We start from the raw sequence: 21,780 nt of genomic DNA, 5'->3' as shown, positions 1-21,780 counted from the left end.
GCTTGAAAGCTCAAACCGCGAGTAGTATTGCTTTCGCAATGAAATTGTTTGTAGCCGCAGTTTCATGGCGGATGTGTTTTTGGTGCACCTCGGACGAAATGTAAGAAAACAGAAATAGGAGATGTCGTTTTCGGCTTCAGCTTTGTTGCACCGACGACCCCTGGTATAGCGTGTCAGCAGTTGCGCAAATGCCATCGCAATATGTAATTACTTCAGGATTAACGTTAGGTATGTGGAAAATGAGCCATGGTATTTTCTATTGTTCTGAAATTTTCAATTAACAGTCACTTCTCAACCATTTTCACTTTTCGTGCTGAGTATAATCTCGTTATTCCATTATATATATATATATATATATATATGCGCGCGCGCGCGCGTGTGTGTGTGTGTGTGTGTGTGTGTGTGTGTGTGTGTGAGAGAGAGAGAGAGAGAGAGAGAGAGAGAGAGAGAGAGAGAGAGAGAGAGAGAGAGAGAGAGAGAGAGAGAGAGATCGCCAACTCTCGTCATACGAAGATGCCCTGCCGAGCGGCCGGCCTGTGAGCTAGGCAAAGGGAACGCTGTAAGCGAGGCAGATTCTGCAACTCGAGCCGTCTGCAGGTGCAGAGAGCGATGAAGAGAGAGAGAGTGAGGAGGACGCGCGGCCGCGCGCGGCACCAGTGAGAAGTACGGACGGGCGTGTCGGATACGGTCGAGGCAAGTTCGCTGTTTTCATGCTAATCTATTGTTTTGTAATCAATAAGTGTAATAAACTCAGTTTAATTTGTTGCTCCTACTATATATATATCACAAATATGATCGCACTTAGTTTTTATTTTTAACACCTGAGGCTATGTGTGAATGTAGTGTTACGCCTTTCTTGCTCAGGCCGTCTACACGTGGAGGATTATAAAGTAGCTAAATTATAAAGGATTTCAATAAGCTTTGGTTAGCACACGATCAACCTATTGCTTCTTGCTCCACCGAACTACCAATGATGGTTCTTGTTTACTTGGCTCCTTTTACACCCCCCCCCCCCCCTTCTCTTTCTCTCTACATTAATAGCTTGTCCATTAATATAGAGGCCCCGACGCGGTGCGTTCGAATGTTAATAATAGTAGTGAAAAAATAACCACACTCAGAGAAGGAAATAGACAACAATTATCCTTTATATATAAAAGGTAATCCGTAGTTTCGTTCCTTATCGTACCAGTATTGTTAGGACGTGTAAGCGTCGAAGAAGTGAAAAGAAACAAAACATCTGCTAAGTATCTATCCCCGCTTCCTCCAGCGTAACGTCTCCACTACGCATTTGGCTCGACACTACCTTCAGTGACAGGTATAAAGCGCCCCAAGAGCGGGCGTAGAATGGGCTATTAAGCGGCGCCGAAGGATGTCTGTCCAGTTGCAGGCTTAACCTGGTCGCTGAAGTGCTTCCGCGACTGACGCCGACGAGTCTACGGGCAGTTCCGGCCCCTTGTTTTCCGCTAATCGAAGCTGTTCGCAAAGGCACTTTCAGCGCCTTGGACGGAGGATGGTCAGGCGAGGAGCCAGAGGGAACGGCCGAGGTTCCACGCGGTCTCCCCGCTACCGCAGCCACGTACAGCGCGGGGAGGGCATCGCGGCCATTACCGGGGGAGCCATCTTCCCCTGCCTAAGGCTGCCTCTAATGGGCAGCAGTTTAATGCGGTCCGACGGGCCCCTGGCGCTGCACACCGTGCGAAGGAGCTAATGGTACGGAAAGCAAATCGAACTTGGGTGCACCGCCGCGCCCCGCTTGGCCCGGCCAGAAGGCTAATAGCACGCCCGACTTGACTTCCCGATAGGGAGCTCGTTCGGTTCCTTTTTTTCCCCATTCGACCGCTTCGGTTATCCTCACCTCTTATTTCTATCGCATTCCCGTGTTTTCATGCTGATTCTGCATGCACCCTGAAGGGAATATTCGCTCAGCGTTGTTATGGCAGCGCAGCGCGCATCGAGAACACGAGGCTTCTACGAGAGTATTGTTTACATTAACAAGGCCAGTGGTCATGAGAGCCGTTTTGCCGCAGCAGCGTTCGCTCGTTCAGTGGATTACACTTTGACGAGCTCGCTTCGTCGGTATGCTTCCGGGTAGAACGTTATCCACTTTCTGAAAATTAGAGGCGCCATTATACTGGCGAAATTTACGCTTCACTGCCATAGTATACGCGCATACACATACGCGGCATTGTAAAAGTTGGGAATGGTGTTTGGAGAAAAATTGTATACGAGGGCTGTTTATGGCTGTCTTCGATCAGGATAACGCTTTGGCAATTGCAAGAAAGTGTAGAAGTACTCTTATTAAACGCTTCGTACGTTTTGCGAAGGCAGAATGCGCTGCTGTTTAGAAACTTTATGAGCCCTGTTGTGTTCCTATGCAACCATATAAGCGTGATCTAAATCGACATAGGGATTAGCCTCTCTTAAAACCAATGCAGTCGGTGCTCATACCTCCATAGGAGGACTTGGAAAAAAAACTGTATAATCGACAAAGTTGCTATCTGTGAAACTAACGGAAGATCGTGTGCTAGCGTCAGCGCTATCTCGGACGTCGTTACTCCAAACTATAGAGAGGACGCAAATGAGAAAGTAGCATTTTATGACAAGAAAATATGTGGTGCGATATCGAGAGTAAATATTTGATACTAAGTGTGCTTGTAAAGTTTTACGACGGAGATATTTCTTTTCCACACTCATCCATGCAGACCATCTAGTTCATATTCGATATAAAGCCCACTACTAGCTCGGGACTCATATCTTATTGAGCGCCTAAAGTCTTTGTCAAAAGTGCAGAGCCCAGGGGGTCTGCTTCTGAGCTGTGTACCGGCGCTGATTTAGCATTAGCGGAGGCCCTTCCCATTGAGGAGGGTAGGAGAAAAAAGTCTTCTTACCATCAAGAGACTCGGAACGCTGTAAATGCACTACAAGCTGCATGAAGGGGCTCTGAAGCAGATCCCCTGGGCTCTATACTTTTGACAAAGACTACATGCCTCAAGAGGAAAGTATACAACAGTTGCATCTCACCTGTACTCACCTATGGGGCTGAAACGTGGAGGCTAACCAAGAGAGTTTACTTATGTTAAGGACAACCCAGAAGGCTATGGAACAAAAATGGTAGGGGTAACATTAAGAGATAGGAAGCGTGCAGAGTGGGTCAGAGAAATAACTCAAGTTACCGACATTCTAGTGGAAATTAAGAAGAAGAAATGGGCATGGGCAGGACATGTAGTGCGAAGAGAGGATAACCGATGGTCGCTTAGGGTAACAAACTGGATTCCAAGGGAAGGAAAGCGTAGCAGGGGGCGGCAGAAAGTTAGGTGGGCGGATGAGGTTAAGAAGTTCGCAGGGGTCAAGTGGATGCAGCTAGCACAGAACCGGGTTAAGTGGAGAAATATGGGAGAGGCCTTCGCCCTGCAGTGGGTATAGCCAGGCTGATGATGATGATGACATGCCTCTGCCGCTTGTCCTGTGAGATACAGGAGCTACTGCCGGATTTATCGGGCAAAAGGTTACGTGGCTTATTTTTTTTTTAATTGGGAAAAAGCATCTGCTACTCTATTAGGCAGGAAACCCATGTAAGAATATCCACAACGCTCAATTACTAAATTACAATTTTATTAAAGCGTATTTATTTAGGATTTTTGCAGAGACGTTCGAGATCCTATTAGGAACTTGAATGCAAGTAATATTTTTGGAATGCACAACTTTTCTAAGAAGCTGATATTTTAAGATATTCATTGAGAAAAAAAAATATCCCCTGAACGAATGTTGACAGATTCATATGCGTGATTCGCGACAGTAGGGTCCTGCCAGATGTGACGTCGGTCCCTTTTGGTTTCAGAGCAGAATGCAGTAGATAACAATGTCGTGATTCCTGCCGTCTCTACAGACAGGCCAGTACAATGCGACATGCAATGCCCTTAAACAATCCATGCGGACCTTACACAGGCAGTCTACCCAATGTTACAACGAATAGATCTCTCGGCAATTGTTTAACACGAAGAATTTCTGTCTTACATTCCCTTTTTTGGTATTCTCCATGTTGGAGCTGTTTGTGACCTGATTACGAAATATTCGAAATAAAAGAACCACTTGGTGGCTTTACTGTCTATTTTAAACCTGTCGTGTTGTTGTTCTCGCGTTGGAATGGCCTCGCTTATTCTAATGTTGCTTTAATTGAATATGATGTTGTTAAGCCAGTCATTAGTCACACGATACACAATTCGTAAATGTTAGGTAAATTTTGCTGATTTTCAGCTCATTTGTGAGGCATCGACCAAACGCAGTGTATCGCTCCTGTTTTCGTCCGAAGGAACCAGACATGCATTTGGACAAGAAAGCTTGAAATGTAATAAGACCAGGGCTAGCAACGTCTAGAGCTGTAGTAGATGTTATCGAAGGTACAAAGAAGAAGATCGCAATAAAAAGGGAACAAAGGCGAGTTAATGTGAGCTCAAACTAGGACTAAAAAAACCTTTAACAAAAAACAGGTGCTGCGGCGAGCAGGTGGCCGGTCCTCCATTAAAATAATGGAGTGGATACATAAGGAAGGCAAAAAAAAAAAAAAACAGACACAGACTTTCAGAAGAGATGGAGTGATGATTACCTATGGGGTTGAAACGTGGAGGCTAACCAATAGGGTTCTACTTAAGTTGAGGACAACCCAGAGGGCTATGGAACGAAAAATGGTAGGGGTAACATTAAGAGATAGGAAACGTGCAGAGTGGGTCAGAGAAATAACTCAAGTTACCGAGATTCTAGTGGAAATTAAGAAGAAATGAGCATGGGCAGGACATGTAGTGCGAAGAGAGGATAACCGATGGTCGCTTAGGGTAACAAACTGGATTCCAAGGGAAGGAAAGCGTAGCAGGGGGCGGCAGAAAGTTAGGTGGGCGGATGAGGTTAAGAAGTTCGCAGGGGTCAAGTGGATGCAGCTAGCACAGAACCGGGTTAATTGGAGAAATATGGCAGAGGCCTTCGCCCTGCGTGGGTATAGTCAGGCTGATGATGATGGTGATGATGATGCAAAAAAAAAAAAAGGAATTGCAAGAAAGGCTTGCTCGCGAAAACCATACCACACGATTATTAACTGAGAGCGCCGCGAGAAGGCTTTGTCTTGCGATTTAGTTCAGCCAGCAGATATGATAGTGACGTTAGGAGAAATGCTGAAATTGTGTTCGCCATGTTAGGGGTTGCGATGAAACATTCAATCACCAACTGCACAACACTGTGCAGAATTAACACTTCAAATTGAGCGCTCATAGCTACGATGGTGTTCAATTCAGTTTAAGCACGAAACCTCAGTAAACATGCAGAGAACAGAGAGAAGCTTTGAGCCATAAATGTAAGATTTTTAAGGTAAGTAAATGCACTTAACCGGGTGTTCGGTGGGGGATGGTGTGTATGTGTGTGGGGGGTTGCGAATGGGTAGAACGATAGGTAAGAAAAAAAAATTTGAATAAGAAACGAACGGATATGATAAACAACAGGTCTTGCACATTTCCTGCGGTCGTCCTGATGTAGAGACTATACGCCATGCCATCTATTCTGCTCAGATTGCGTTATTAAACAGCGCACTGTTCAGAACAACACAGAGACCCCTGAGGTGATCTGCACGCCTAACTGAAGAGAGCAAGAGTCGTGCAGCCGATGTGGACATTGCACGTGTCACGGGCGTGATCTTACGTATACCAGCGCCTGAAGTCAGCTGAGAATTGCTCCTTCCTCCGACTTCTTCATAGTCTCTATCCACGGCCCCACGGCGTATGCTTAGATGTCACGGCGCTTATCTGTTGATCCCAAGGACGCGGGATCAAATCCCAGCCGCGGCGGCCGCATTTTGATAGAAGCAAAAAGCAAGGCTCCCGTGTTCTGTGGGAATGAACCCCAGGTGGCTACCATTACGCCCTTCCTCATATCCTTAGTTGCTTTTGGACGAGAAACTCCTATAAGCCAAACCGCATCAAACCTCCCCCGATGGTAGCAATCCTCTAAATTCTCCCGTCGAAGCCAGCCAATTCCAGCTGTGCATTCCTCCGCTCTCGCCGTAACCACCCAAGCCGCGTACTAGGCTCCCCGTCGCTTCCCATACTTCTCTCTCTTGCTCTTCTTTCCTAAAAGAGGGTAGGATGAATTCCCTCCGTATATTTGGCCACCTTCCAAACGAGGCAGTCTTCCTTCAATTTCCTTGAATTGAAGCAAGCCACCTTCTATGACTTTCAGGTTGCGATCGTTGTCTTTACTTTATACTTTTAATGTATATCACCGCCACCTATCAACCACAGCAAATAGCTTAATTTACAAATAAACTTTATTATCTAACTCTTCATTTCACCCAATAAAATGAAACTAAAGCAGTCACGGAGTAATCAGGTGCTTACGGCTGACGCTATCGATTCCACCGATCCTGTAAGAGTTTTAGTCATAAAAAAACAACTTTATATGCGCGACGAGCCTCCTAGTTCGCCTTAAGGGAGAGGAGGACGTGATGCAACATGTCATGAGCGAGACCTTAACTCCGGAAGACGTTCACCCGGAATCAAGCTCGTAAACAGGGTCAAGAAATTAATATCTCTCATTGCTGTGATCGAGCATAAGTTTTGCTTACCTTGCGAGAGCGCGTATGGCTGCTGTGGGTGGCTGTAGCTCGGATAAAGCTCAAAGCCAAAAAATAAATAAATAAAAAAGCTTCAAGTTTGGTGATTACAAATTAGTAGAAGTAGGGGTGTGCTCAAATTTGAAGTTCTCAAACATGATGAAACAATGGAAAGTCCCAATTATTGAGACTATTTGGATATTTTAGCAATTTTTAGAATAATTTTGAATGCTATTGTAATTTCGTGCGAAAGAGCACACTCAACTTAGACACCTCTCTCGAGGGCAGCATTAACTTCGTTTTATACGCTCAACCGACTTGTCTGCGCGAGAATTAGAGAGGCCTACACGCTTCAGCGCCGCGACTGGCAGCACGCGGCCCATTCGACTATAAACATTCATAATGCTGGCCTGGCTAGCAATCTCGGATGCCACTTCTTATTGCCGTCTCATAACTCACACGCCTCTCATCTAACTAGTCGTAGCGCTACAAGTTTACTTACTGAAAATGGAAGTCAATTTCATAATTAATTTCGGAAGCTAATTAATTTCTTGTGCGCCTGGTGTATGAAATGTGTTGTTGCATGGACGCGCGTGGAGGTGAGTGGTTGCATCCCCTTATCGAAAATAAGCGTTGTGCCTTTTCCTATCCGCGGCCGGGATTGAAATGAACTTCACAAGGGAAAATGTTTGGGCGTGTTGGTTCATCGTCAACATAGCAAGCGCTAAAAAAGACAAAGGAGGAGGAGGGGACAGGACAATAGCGCACTTTCAACAAATCTTTATTGCGGTTCCTAAGCATATATATATATATATATATATATATATATATATATATATATATATATATATATATATATATATATATATATATATATATATATATATACACACTTCAGTATCACAAAGGGAAAGAAAGAAAGACATGTACACGTGCCGCCTAAGCTAAGAAATCCAGCTCTCTTTTTGATAGAGCCACCGACAGTTTGCTAACGGATTCATCTCCTGATCGTGCTATCTGCGATGCTTCCACAATCTCCCTATTCAGGCTGGTGCGGTGGCAATACAAAGCAATTGTTTTGCCGAACAAAGAATAGCAAGGTGTCTCACTGTCATCACACTTTTTACAATGCGCAGCTATCTGTCCCTCTATGGCAATGTTGCCGACCTTTTTAGTGTGTTCTTGCAGCCGGACGTTCAGACATCATCTAGTTTGGCCGATGTAGTGTCTACCACACGAAAGCGGGATTTTGCACACAACATCCTTCTGACAAGGTACCAAGGGATCCCTATCTTCGATATTGCACGATGGTTTTTGCGTACGAGTGGGACAAGTTAACCTACAAAGGCTCATATAAGCTTCTTTGTAAGTTAACTTGCCTCACTCGTACGCAAAAACCAGCGTGCAATATCGAAGATAGGGATCCCTGTGTTGACGTAGTGAAAAGTCTCAATTTTAGATACATTTGTGTCTCATTCAGTAGTTATATTTTTCAACATCAAGTAATTAAGATCATATTTTTCCCGGATTATACGTTTTTTAGTTAAAGTGTTTAGTTTAGTTTTAGTAAGTTAAAGACAATGCAGTAGCGACGCGGATGGAATGTGAGCCCAGTGCGTGCTGAGAAAGCTTGTTTTTTTTTACTTGTTTATTAATTGAATTACTCCGCCGCGGTGGATTAGCTGCTAAGGTGGCACACGAGTTAGATCCTGGCGGCGGCGGCCGAGAAAAGCAAAAAATTGCAGCCGTGTACTTTGCGTTGTCAGCAGGCGCTAGAGAACCATAGGTGGCCAAATTGTCAGACCTCTACTGCGGCGTCTCTCACAGACTGAGGCGTCTTGTGTCCGTAAGCCCCAAGAGCATAATCTTTATTCATTTGTTGTTGTTTCTGGATGAGCGCTGTAGTTTAGTCATGATTTGAGCCGTAGATTGAGTCGATCAGCGTCACTCACGGCGCATTGTGAAATTAATTTTTGAAACGCGCATTGACCGTACATTGTGCGATACACCCTAAGTTAAATGGTTTGTTCAGTGATTGACGAGCGGCAGTTACAGAGGGCTGCCGCCTGTTCAAGAGCACAAAACCCAGCAGCGGGCTGATATATTGTGTTGAGCGGATTGATGTAACGCCTGTCACGCGGCTCATATTTTCAACGTCTGCATTCGCCTACTAAACGCACAGGCAACGCTGGCTGTTCTTTTTTTTTTTTTTTTTTTGTTTCAGCTGTTATCTTTCTATCAAAAGGCACGGCGCATCTGTTGAGTGTTTTGTTACCGCTGGTGACTGCAGACATTGGAAGAACGTCCGATGGCTGGCAAGCTGCCGTCTGTTTTAAGGTCGTTTTCTCTGTGACGTCTAAGCCGCCAGGGTAGGGTATGTGGCGTGCGCTGTACATACATTTTGTTTTGAAGACCGCGTTGACGCTCACAGCGCCGAATTTCTCAAGCGGCGGGGCCCTCCTGAGCACGTGGCATCGTTCGGCGCTGTTCTTGTGAACTATCACATAACTCGCCGCTGCGGGCCACAGTGCGGCCATGTCTCCCCAGCTTGTCTTTCGTCTACCGTGACCACCTGCAGTCCGCAGAGAAAGGTGTTTTATATCAGTACTTCCCGTCTACTACACCGATGGCATGGTCGCAATGCGGTGCGCGAGGGCCCCGCCGCCAAGGTCAGCACGTGTTCAGGTCGCTAGCTAGCTAGTTCTCCGGTGATTCTGCACGGTGCAGGTGTAGTTATTCAATGCTCGCATCCCCCCCCCCCCCCCCTCCTTCCGCTTTATTGCGCTCGAGCAATTCGACCGGGGTAGCGTCAGTAGATGTCCGTACCTCGCGCACGCGGCTTAGGCGTCAAAGAGAGCTTGAAAACGATCTGATAACAGACAGCCGCTCATCCAGCGACCGAATATTGTTTTTCTTAGTGTCTGCATGCCCCAAGCGGTAACATAAAGCTGAACATATATGTCGCGCCTTCAGCTGGGAAGATGATCGCTAAAAACCGCAGCCAGCTTTGCGCAGTGCATGGAGTAGGCGAATGTACGTGCGGAAAAAGCCGCGTGCGAAACGTTACACGACTCCAGTCAACATCACGGTGGAGCTGCCCGCTGCTGGGCTTTGCCCTTTTAACACGAGAGCCGCCTACATGGCCGCCCCGTCACCTTGCTTTCACTGCGCAGAGGAAGGTGTTCGATAACAAGATTTCGACTTTATTCGGCGGGAGGGGCACCTTTTCATGAGCCATAAGAAAGGTAAATATGGTATGAGTTTGCAGGGCCATTGCTTTTAAATGTGTTTTTTTTTTCTAGAATTGGAAGATATTGTAAACATTTCTTTTTTGCCTTTATTCAGATTGGTAAAGTTTTAGCTATAATCCTTAGGGTCTGTCAGCAATCATTTAGCTCACGTCTTTTTGCTTTGTGACATGTATTATTATATTTTATTTTAACTAGATAGGCTCATTTTGTAGAATCAGTGCTCTTGCTAGAAAACTTGTTCGACGTCAAGAAAGGCAGGTTACACCATGCTGAGAGCTTTTGCTCACCTTACAGATTGCACTGTATAATCTATGATTGTATGTAGCATTCGTGAACTGTACTGTTTGTATTAATATAAAAACAATTGTCGTGTTTGTTATTATTGCGCAGCAACAAAAGTGAGTAGCATAATGTTCCACCAGATTCGTTTCATATTTGTTAGTGTACTTATGCAAAGTACAACTTACTATTTTAAAAACTGAGAGAAACATCTACATGCTCTCTGCAGGTAGATTTTGCAGCAAGGCAGCCATCATGTAAGATAGAATTTTACGATTAAAAGAGCATTTATATAGGATAGACTAAAAAACTTTTCATTTATCGTTTTTAGTGTGCAATACTATTAATTTTAAACGGGCAGTATAGAATGCTGAGCCTGAAAAATACGAGTTTGAAAGCTTCTTGAGTTGACTTTCCAGCATTACAATTTCAAACAATGGCATTTTTTTCAGTTATTTTGCATCAAATACAGATGCCTCTTGTGTATTTGATAATGTAGAAGAAGCTAATATTTTCTGGCGGCATTGCCACACTTGACAATGTCTATAGGTAATTAGGCAATGCAAGAAAGCAACTTCAATGAGCTTTCAAATGCACATTTTTGAAATTCCGTATTCCAAACCACACTGCCGGCTTCTAGGCTGCGCTTCTAATCGCTCTATCACATACTTAGTGCCTATGTAGCTCTGAACCTCACCTGCACAGTCGTATATCTTGTAGCTTTTGAAATGCAAGTGTGTGAATGGCTAATATATTACCAAGTATAATGATGGCAATAGAGTTGCCTCTTGCTATGTTTATTTACACATTGCCACGTCACAGGGAGCCGTGAAGGTACACGTCGACGAGGACCTGAGAATAAGGTCGGCTTCTAGCTCCGATAACAGAGTCCAGCACCAACGCGCCTGTCGAGCCAACAACCGCTTCGTCGTCGTCGGCACCAAGCACGGCGGCAGCGCGGCGCTAGGCACGTGGCAATATCAAGCTCGTGTCAGCATCCATTTCGGTCTCGGTGGGGCACTTTTGCTGTGCTTTTATATTAACATTTTGTATATATCCCTTAATTAAATACCTGTATCCAATCTGAGTATACATTATGTTCTGTTTACCAGTTACCATGGACCTTAGCTGCGGTGGTGGTGGTGGTGGTAGTGGTTGACTTGAAGATGAAGAGGGAGTGCACTGCAGCCGGTTGACTGCCGACGGTGTCGACACTGCCGAAGTGCAGATAGTTGGAGGAGGGGAGGAAAGATGAGGGAGAAAGGATGGTCCTTCCTCCTTCGACTCCGAGCCGGCTCCGCTCGGACAGCCTCCCGTTTTCACAGGTTCGGCCTCATCCCCTGTCCGGCATGTCTGCAATGCGGACACACAGACGAAACCCTCAAACATCTTCTCTGTGAGTGTCCATCCTTCGCGCTGCAGCGTGCCGTCCTTTCCTCAGGCTATCGCTCCCTCTATCTTCCCTCTTCCACCTCAGAAGAGGTTCTGTTTCTGCTTGGGCCCGTCTCACACAAGCCTTTCGTGCACCTGCTCCTCGCCTTCCTGGCGGCAACCGGCCTCGCCGACCTCTTCTAGACACCCTGGGGGGCATGACTGCGACTGCTATTCTGCAGAAGGAACACCTCAGTGAATAGAGCAAGTCACAAGTTTGATATTGTATTTTTTTGCTACTTTACATGTATTTATGAAGAATAAACATCTCAGTAACAATGCCGATTTCGTAGCTTCTTTTATAACATACTGGATAATCAAGACTTTAGCTTGACTATATTATAGATTACTGGCAAGCTAGTGGGGTTCTACCGTATTAGAAGGCCTTGATAAAAAAAAATAAAGGAATTGCAAATTATCAACAAAAACAACAGTTGAATCGTTGCACTGAGGTGAGGAACAAGAGTTCTCAGAGAACCTACTAAGGTCTGCGAAAGAAATATGTAAGGTATGTGCACGGATACCCTATATAAAATTGCAACTCTGCTCGAACTTTGTTTCAATAATGCCTGCAGCAACTAGCATGCAAAGAAGGGCGTGCGGTACTCTTTCATTTGGTGCTTCAGTAAGAGGAAGTGTCAGAGCCATTAGAACTGCACAAGAGGAGAGACATCAGACCGGAAGACAGTCATCTGTCTGGAAATTCTTTTACGCTTTGTAATTGTGAAGATACCAAGAAAGTCCATGTTTTTGAAGGAGGGAACACTTTTTATATTCAGTCCCATTAGTCTTTCCTTGTGATAATTGTCCATTTCAGTGATATGGCAAAGGGGGAAGAAAAAAAAAACATTGGCAATGGCTATGTCACTGCCAATGGCATGCTTGGTTGTGCCAGGATATACGTAAGGAGAGGTACACGTTTTCGTGGCTGAGCTTGTTGTGGTCACTATGTTTAGTGATGAGAGACATTTGGCAAGCATATCTTTTATTTGTATTGGTTGAGAGAGACGAAGACTTCTGAATGATCTCTGAAGTAGCATGCAGTGGTCTCAGTTTTGTCTATACAGTATATCGATTTGATAATGCCTTTCTTCTCTCTGTTCGGGCGTATATGCTCTTCTCTTCGCCTTCTTACATTCATTCCCTCTGTTGAGTAGCCAAGTGCCAGGTGATAACCTCAGGATCGCAAGAATTAATCTTCTCTTGTCTATACTGCCGTTTAGCAGCAGCTGGACTCTCCTTCCCTGCTTCCATGTTAAACGTTGGTACAGCCGCTTATTTAACCTCTGCCTTTTATACGCAAAGCTGCGCATGAAACGCACAGTTTCTGGCTACAGAGCGGCGTGCGGCGAGGCGGTGACGAAGCGCGCCGCGCACCTGTGGGGTCTCTAGTTACCGTGGTATCGACGCATGCGCACAACTGCTCATCCGCGGGACGTCAGCGCGGCTTCGACAAGGCTACAGTGAACTAGAATATTGGGTAGTGTGTTCACTCCGTGGCGGCTCGACGCCGAGAGGAGGTCCCACGTACGCTGACAGGCGTCTGCTTCGCGGCGCCGGCACCAGGTGGCGCCACGGTCGACTTCATGGTAGGATTTTGCGCCGCTCGTCGCTGTCAGCCGCACAATTTGCCACTGCGTTGTGTGCATTTGTGGCTTCGTTGTTACTCTGTTGTGTGCATGTTTTTTTTTTTTTTTTTAGCGCTTATCGGAGGCCGCTTTAAGCGTTTGTTCAGTAAAGGCCAGTCAGGCTCGTGTTTAAGCACCCGTCGAAAGTGAGTGTTGACTACACCACGTGCGTCGGTGTATGCGTGTTCTGCCTGGAGATCAGAACTCTTCGTGCTTTTTTTCGCACCTGATGGGGTAAGCGGACATGTGGCCTGTACTAACCGGTAGCTTCACTGGGACAGACTGCTAATATGCAAGACTGCTAATATGTGTATACTACAGGTGCCCAAAAATAGCCCTGTTCGGCAGTCCCAAAGATGACGCTCTAAGGAAGCAGTGGGAGATCAACCTCCGTCGCTTGGACAAGATGCTGGATGAGAGCTGTGCTGTTTGTGAGCTTCATTTCGAACCTTGTTTCGTTCTACGGGACTATGTTCATATTGTGAATTGGGAAGAAGTCCGCACCCTTCGTGGGAAGCCAGCTTTATCCCCCGATGTCGTACCGACGCTATTGCCTAATCTGCCGGCCTATCTTTCAAAAAAACATATCGAAAGAAAAACAACAAAGAAAGAGAAAACCCACTGGTGTTGAAACTCATGGGCCCTCGAAAACAAAATTTTCAAGTCTGCCCGATGTACCTGTAACAACACAAGAGCAGCAGTGCACCGTAGGTTATCTACAAGACTTCCGCTATTAGTCCGGGTACCAAACATTGTCACATCATAGCCGGACTGTAGGGTACCGGAGCGAAACATGGGCTATGAATTCAGCCACCTGTGGCTTTTTTTTTTTTTTAACATGCTCTAACATCGCAATGTACTGCATAAGCTCGTTCTTGTTTTTCATCTCCATCGAAACACGGACGCCGTCGCTCTGATCGAATCCTTGAGTTTGAAACTGGGAGGCGAAAGCCAAAGCCGCAGAGCCATCACGTGCTGACAGTCTAGCGCAACTCGCGAACCCGGAGGCAAATGCTCTGCACAGGATCGAGGCCCCCAATCAACAGCATCGAACTATTGAGTTGTCGCGGTCGATCGCCTTCTGTCTGCCAATGATATGTTACCAGCATCACGCTAGTAGGCGTAGGATGAACGCGACGCGATAACTCTAGGACGACGCCATTGAAAGGGTGGCTTCCATTGTGTTCGTGAGAAGATGGGGGAGGGGACTATTTGTCATACCATTCAGGAATCAGTTAAATAGAGCGTGCAGGACACACTCGAGTCAATTTTCTATTCTTTGTCTCTTTTGCGTGTTATAATTCTTCTTAAAAAAAAGAAAAGAAAAGGAGGCTATCCGTCTCATTAGGACAACTTCGGTCAACTTCATATATGACATCTTTGTGAGACTCGCCTTTGACTACTTCCTCGATATCTTGACTAAAATGTGAGACGAATAATTGGCAGCAAAATTAAACGGAATAAATAATGAAGTCCGTGTAATGGCACTAGCACATGGGATACTCACTACACATCATCGCCGTCATCATCATGAGCCGGAATATACCCACTGCAGGGTGAATGCCTCTCCCATATTCCTCCAATTAACCCGGTCCTGTGCTAATGGCATCCACTTGACCCCTACGAACTTCTTAACCTCATCCGCCCACCTAATTCCCCCTGCTACGCTTTCCTTCCCTTGGAATCCAGTTTGTTACCCTAAGCAACCATCGGTTATCCTCTTTTCGTACTACATGTCTTGCCAATGCCCATTTGTTCTTCTTGATGCCCACTAGAATATCAGTAACGAGTTATTTTTATGACCCACTCTGCACGCTTTCTATCTCTTAACGTTAACCATTTTTCGTTCCATAGCCTTTTGCATTGTCCTAAACTAAGTAGAACCCTTTTCCTCCACGTTTCAGCCCTATGGGTGAGTACAGGTATGGTGCAACTAATGTATACTTCCCTCTTGAGCGATACCGTAAGCTGCTAGTCATAATCTGGAAGTATTTGTCAAATGCGCTCCATCCCAATCTTATTCTCCTTGTTATTTCCCTTTCATGGTCCGGATCTGCGGTTACCTGTCCTACGTTGACACATTCGCCTACTAGCAGTGCTTCGCTACCTTACGTAAACTGCTGTTCCTTTCTGAGGCTGTTGAACATTACCTTAGTCTTCGGCATATTGATTTTCAATCCTACCTTTCTACTTTTCCTGTCTAAGTCACCAATCATTCTTTGCTGTTCATCTCCTGAGTTACTTAGCAAGGCAATGTCATCAACAAATCGCAGATTACTGAGGTATTCTCCGTCTGCCCTTATTCCTAACTGCTCTCATTCTGAGTCTCTGTACTTCCTCTAAGCAAGCTGTAATAATACTGGGAAGATCGTGTCTCCTTGCCTAACACCTTTCTTTATAGGAATTTTGCTTTCTCTATGCAGAACTATGGTTGCTGTGCAGCTGCTCTCTCTCTCTCTCTCTCTCTCACTTTATATATATATATATATATATATATATATATTCCAGTACTTTCACATATGGCTCGTCGACATCCTGATTACACAAAGCCTGCATGATAGCCCAGGTTTCTGCTGAGTCAAATGCTTTTTCGTAATCAATGGATGCTATGTATAAGGGCTGGTTATATTCAGAGCATTTTTATGGTTGGTTGGTTTGTGGGGTTTAACGTCCCAAAGCGACTCAGGCTATGAGAGACGCCGTAGGGGAGGACTCCGGAAATTTCGACCACCTGGGGTTCTTTAACGTGCACTGACAACTCACAGCCAGAGCATTTTTCTATCACCTGGTTGATGGAATAGATATGATCGATAGCAGAGTACCCTTTCCGAAAACCTGTTTGATCTTTTGTTTGACTTCAAACTCGTTCACACTAGAGAATTCGGCGGCGAAAGCGAGCGAAATCCATCGCCACCGACGCCGCTTCCGACTGCGAGCTCGTTATCCTCCCCGAAAGAACGAGGTTTCACGATGCTGATGTTGGCGCCATCTGACGACAGCCCATCAAAGCTATCCTTTTCGCGCGCGTTTTTCAGCTGCGGGTCGATGTGTTTTCATTGACAGCGCTCGATATTTTGTGCAAGTAGTGTGCACCGTAATAAAACATGAGGATTCTGAAGAAGAGATTCTCCTGATTCTTCTGGCGAACTCTTTGAGTGCCGCGGAGTAACGGCAACGTGTGTTGGACGCTCCGAAGAAATGTCGGTGACAGCGGCGTTGGTGGGTACGACTAGCGCTTCAACAAGGTGAGGAGCTCGGCCACTCCAGCAAGCTACTGCCACTTCGTTCTCGTGACGTAGAATACTACGAAGAGTAAGTCTGGCAGCCTTTTGTACGTTCTATTAGTTCTCCGGTTATGTGCTGTGTAGAAGTACCATGAATAGACTGCTAAAATAGCACAAGTCGCCGTATGGCTCGTGGGTTTGGTGTTCGTCTGCTAATGAAAATAGAGGTGTGCACGGGCCGCAGTTTTGAGCCCGAGCCCGGCCTTGGCCAGACGCTACAGACCCAAGCCCGGCCCGGCCCGACATGGATAAGAACTCAGCCCGGCCCGGCGCTTAAATTTAAGGCCCGGGCCCTGCCCGTTATGCTCTAATTGCAGTTTAATATAGATATGAAAGAGAAGAAAACAATTTCAGGATGATAAGTTTATCCAAGATCTTAAAAATGTAGAGTTCTCATGTTTGAAATTACAATTTTTCTGAATATATAGGGGACAGCACGGGCGTAGAATTAACTTATTGCACAAAAACAACAAGTTATTCATTGAATTGAGGCATTTGCTGCGCTGTGGATAATGCACCCGGTAGCGCTGAGGTTTCTTTCGGTGCTATAGCAATGACTAACACGTTATTTGATAGGAAAACAAGCTTTCGATAAGCAGCTGGTTTTTTTCTCCAAATGTGAGCAAGCTATAAACCTAAAAAGGGGCTGATTTTGTAGCCAGGTACTCGGCCTGGCCAGAAAAGCCTGGTTCACGGCTTGCCTTTCAAGTGAAAATTTCGCAACAAGAGAAGCAAGAGTAAACCCTTGCATTGCACAAGCTTTGAGCTATGTCTCGCTTCAAACCAGGACATGTCGAGGCAGGAGTGCGTCACAATAGAGACGTGTTATTGGTGGCAGCATGGCGCGAAGTTTAAACGGACACGTAAACATCAGCGCTGTAGTATCCAACAAGACTTCGAGAATGTAAGCACTGCGTCGTGCTAATCAAGGCAAAACCTTTGCATTCAGGCGTGTGCGGGCGCCGCCATATTTGGACTACTGGCTCCGTCTAGCATCTGCTTGGAAGCGCGGCCATTTTGGACAGTCGGCGTTCGTGTAAAGTCGGCCCTCAGCACCGTGGCTGCTGTCTGCATCTGGGTTTCTGTCTACCTTCCGTCATCACAGCGTCATCTTGCGACCTTCGGCTAATCTCACTAGTGTCTTGAGTCATCGCCGACACACCGAGACACACACTGCTTCTGACAGCGTCCGCATACGGCTGCCTAGCGACTGCGGAAAGCATCGGTTGCCTTTCGACGTCTCAATATCGCTTTTGACCTTTAGGGCTAGTCACCTGGTGTTGAGAAGTGTCTTTTACTTATCGAGGCGAATACTTTCCTACTGTGAGTGCCTGAGGCGGCGGATCAATTCGTGCGACGGCCGGATAGCGTCGACGTCAACCACTGTCGGCTTGCCGCCGGACTCCAAGGCACCTGCCGATATCGGAGGTAAGTACAATGGTCCACACTTTAATCATTGCTTCTGCGCGGAAATCATGACATTGAATGCAATCAGTGCCGTTCGGTGCAATTCTACAGTTTTTCAATGCAGATTGTTATGAGAAACGAGGAAGTGCATTTCAGGAAGTAATGGCTGGCTTTTGAAGTTCTTCATTGCATCATTGCTTCAGCGCAAATAACTATGAGAATTCGCAAAGAGCGACCGGGACCGTGATTCACGCGCTACGTGTGACGCCTGGTCACTTTTCGCCATCAAACTTGCAGCTGCTGATCAATTTCATGTAGGTTATGTACCGTACTGCGCGATAACGTACTTCACGTTGCTAGAAATATACGCTTATAATGCGCTTAATGTTGTTGGCTGTTCGTTCCTAACTGACGTGGAAATGCATTCAGAACAGTGTTTACACATACATCGTAGCTGCATGTGTACTTCCGACTACCGCTGTCAGGATCGCTTACAGGTTCGCTCTAGACAAAGTGCCAAAGAGAAAGATGCTGGGTACAGTAATCTGACGCATATTTCTTCCTTTCCTAACAAGGCATAGATTACTGCTACTTTTAAAGGCAGGGAGATCAGATTCTCTGTGTTACTCTCATCGCGCATGCAATCTGCCCTTCTATACGCGATTGTCACTCGTCTGTGATAAATTACAATTGTTTGCCTCATCTGTGTGTACTTTTCTATGTATTTCTCTTGCAGATTAAAAGCGATGAAGTTGCAAACATTTTTTTTTTTCAGACAATCTCACAGCCACTCTGGTGCAGTCACTGCATGGACAGAAGACATTCGCGAATGGCTGTGTGTGAATGCTGCGGATATCCTTTACCTGGCGAATTCTAAGGGGAAATGAGGGTGCTCGTTATATAATACATGAAGGAAAGAAGCCAACAGTCGGCGAGGCCAAGCAAAGCGTTGGGGATGGTACTTTGTCTTTTTTTAATGTTTACTTGGATAATCACAGAGATTAACAAAGTAATCTGTTTAGGGAAACATAATTAAACACAAAGTAGAAGAAAAAACAACGTGCTGATGGTGGGAACCGAACTCACGACCTCCGGATAACGCGTCCGGTACTCTTCCAACTGAGCTGCATCGGCCGCTGTCCCCCCTGCTACTTTCTTGGGTATTTATGCTGCCTGTATACGAACCTTGAGAGTGTTCACCAGCGCCACCCTCAGCCAAGGCGGCGGACGTGAAACGTCCTTTGTTACCGCCAGCGTCACGTAGAACGTGATCAACAGCGAGGGCGAAAGATGTGCTACAACCCTCTTACGCTACCTATGGCTTCAAGACTGCCAGAACCGAGACCCCCGTAAGCTACAAGCAAATCAATTAAGGGGAAATGAGGGTACTCTTTATAATACACTCTTCAAGTTTGTTGACATATACATTTTCTATACTCACTTTATGCTCATCAAGTAGATTCCAGGTTGAGTGTATGAGTATTATGTACTTGTGAAGTGCCTAATATGTAACTAGGAAAAACTATAAACCGAGTCTTTGGGATAATCTAATATTACTGTGTGAAGACTCGTGCGGACAAGAGAGGCATTAGACATTACCCTGAAGCGCTAAGCTGCCACACTTGTTCTCCAAGTATGCAGTCCTTACCCCAATTCAGTACTTGAATAGTACTAAGAAGAACTCATCTCTTACCAGTGACTAGCTCCGCAATGTTGGAGCAGAGAAAAGCTTGCTTTCAGAGAGGTATGGCTTTTTATATTGGTACAAAAAAGATGAAAAACAAGTAAGGACCGAGTCTGCAATGTTAGTGAGGCTTTAGATAGACCGTCCGTTCCAACGCCTCCACTATTTTGGTTTTTACAACTCTGCTGCTGTCAGTGCAATCATTCATTTGGGTGGATGATGAGAACTAAATGAGACCAAAAAATATAACTATAATGGACTCATAGTTAATTGCAGAAGACAATGCGAAGACAGTTGTCCTATTCTTGTTTCAAACCTACATACATCTCAGCCCTACTTAAAGCAGTGAGGTTAATATCTGAGTATGGAAAAGTGTAGATGTATGGCCTTGTGAATTAACAGTGATTGGCACTTAACAAGCCTTTACGCTGGCAGAATTGCAGCCGCTGAAATGTTATCTGTATTGCTAGATTCGTAAAACTAAGGATCTGCCGAAGTGGCTCAATGGTTATGGTGCTCGGCTGCTTAACACGAGGATGCGGAAATCCTCATTGGTTTTTTATGGCGGTAAAAAGCAAGGTGCCCATCAGTGCACATTAGGACATCTAGTGGTCGATATTTCCAGAGCCCTTAACTATGGCACCTTATAATTCAAATCACTTCACAGCGTTAAACTCTATAAACAAAACTAAACCATCAAATTTAACATCCACTTTTGTCATTCCACTTTTATAGCCTCCTCACAGCGGGCATCAACAACTTACTGCTGTGATTTTACAATGGTGGTTTTCAAATGCCAATCAGAGTGCTTTCTTCGTACTTTTCGTCTTTTATGCCTCCAAGAAACAAACAACTGGCTTGCATAAGACTACCATCATTGATAAACAAGTGCGGGTTTTGTTAAATTAAAGAGAAACTATACCTACGAGGACTACAGGATATGCCCCAGTTGCCTCTATATTAGATTACTTAAACCACCTTCTTTAGGTCATACAAAATTGGCAATACAGTGCTCAATTTGATGAGGGAACTGTAAACAAGTCAGAAAAGATAAGCCAGATGTTCATTGACTGCATGCTGTGCACTATTACAGCATCTGATATCAGGCCATCACAATAATTTTACTTTTTCTAATGATATTCTTGACATTTCCTTGATTTCCTAAAATATGCAACTTGCCCTGTCAACTTCACATTGCTAGACACCCTGTTTAATGAGAGCAGGCTTAAGGTTGCACAACCCTGTACAGACAAAAACCATATCGCTAATTGTCTTTGATGTGGTTGGAAGAGCTTGCTTGAAAATCCTGTAGGTCTTGAATCTGTTGATCGCTTGCTCCACATGAATGCAAACAGATACAATTCGTCTTGTGGCAGTAACCTCTTTTTCTGTCAGTTGTTTTTTTCCTACAAAAAAAATGACAATGTCATCATCATCATCATCAGCCTGACTATACCCACTGCAGGGCGAAGACCTCTCCCATATTTCTCCACTTAACCCGGTTCTGTGCTAGCTGCATCCACTTGACCCCCGCGAACTTCTTAACCTCATCCGCCCACCTAACTTTCTTGCCGCCCCCTGCTATGCTTTCCTTCTCTTGAAATCCAGTTTGTTACCTTAAACGACCATCAGTTATCCTCTCTTCGCACTACATGTCCTGCCCATGCCCATTTCTTCTTCTTAATTTCCACTAGAATGTCGGTAACTTGAGTTATTTCTCTGACCCACTCTGCACGCTTCCTATCTCTTAATGTTACTCCTAACATTTTTCGTTCCATAGCCCTCTGGGTTGTCCTCAACTTAAGTAGAACTCTCTTGGTTAGCCTCCACGTTTCAGCCCCATAGGTGAGTACAGGTAAGATGCAACTGTTGTATACTTCCCTCTTGAGCGATACCGGTAAGCTGCTAGTCATAATCTGCGAGGGCTTGCCAAAGGCGCTCCATCCCAATCTTATTCTTCTTGTTATTTCCTTTTCATGGTCAGGATCTGCTGTTACTACCTGTCCTAAGTAGGCATAATCGCCTACTACTTCCAGTACTTCGCTACCTAATGTAAACTGCTGTTCCTTCCCGAGGCTGTTGAACATTACCTTAGTCTTCTGCATATTGATTTTCAAGCCTACCTTTCTACGTTTCCTGTCTATGTCATCAATCATTATTTGCAGTTCATCCCCCGAGTTGCTTAGCAAGGCAATGTCATCTGCAAATCGCAGATTACTGAGGT

The 21,780-nt window shown here is 45.3% G+C and overlaps 1 protein-coding gene across 1 annotated transcript in view; it reads right to left on the bottom strand.

The window, feature by feature from the left end:
* The window catches only part of LOC146202971 (histone H3-like), a 47,500-nt gene extending 34,359 nt beyond the window's left edge, over positions 1 to 13,141 (bottom strand). Inside the window, exons 1-2 of the mRNA XM_084602443.1 lie at positions 13,085 to 13,141; positions 11,239 to 11,475 (exon numbers count right to left, since the gene is read on the bottom strand). Of these exons, the coding sequence (XP_084458569.1) occupies positions 11,239 to 11,475; positions 13,085 to 13,141 (294 nt within the window). The remainder of the gene's footprint in view (positions 1 to 11,238; positions 11,476 to 13,084) is intronic.
* Positions 13,142 to 21,780: the final 8,639 nt, after the last annotated feature.

The sequence above is a fragment of the Amblyomma maculatum genome, chromosome 1, assembly GCF_055883805.1.
Source record: "Amblyomma maculatum isolate TAMU_Amacu chromosome 1, ASM5588380v1, whole genome shotgun sequence".
Taxonomy (NCBI): domain Eukaryota; kingdom Metazoa; phylum Arthropoda; class Arachnida; order Ixodida; family Ixodidae; genus Amblyomma; species Amblyomma maculatum.
The sequence above is the reverse complement of the archived record's forward strand: the minus strand, read 5'-3'. Positions and strand labels throughout refer to the sequence as shown.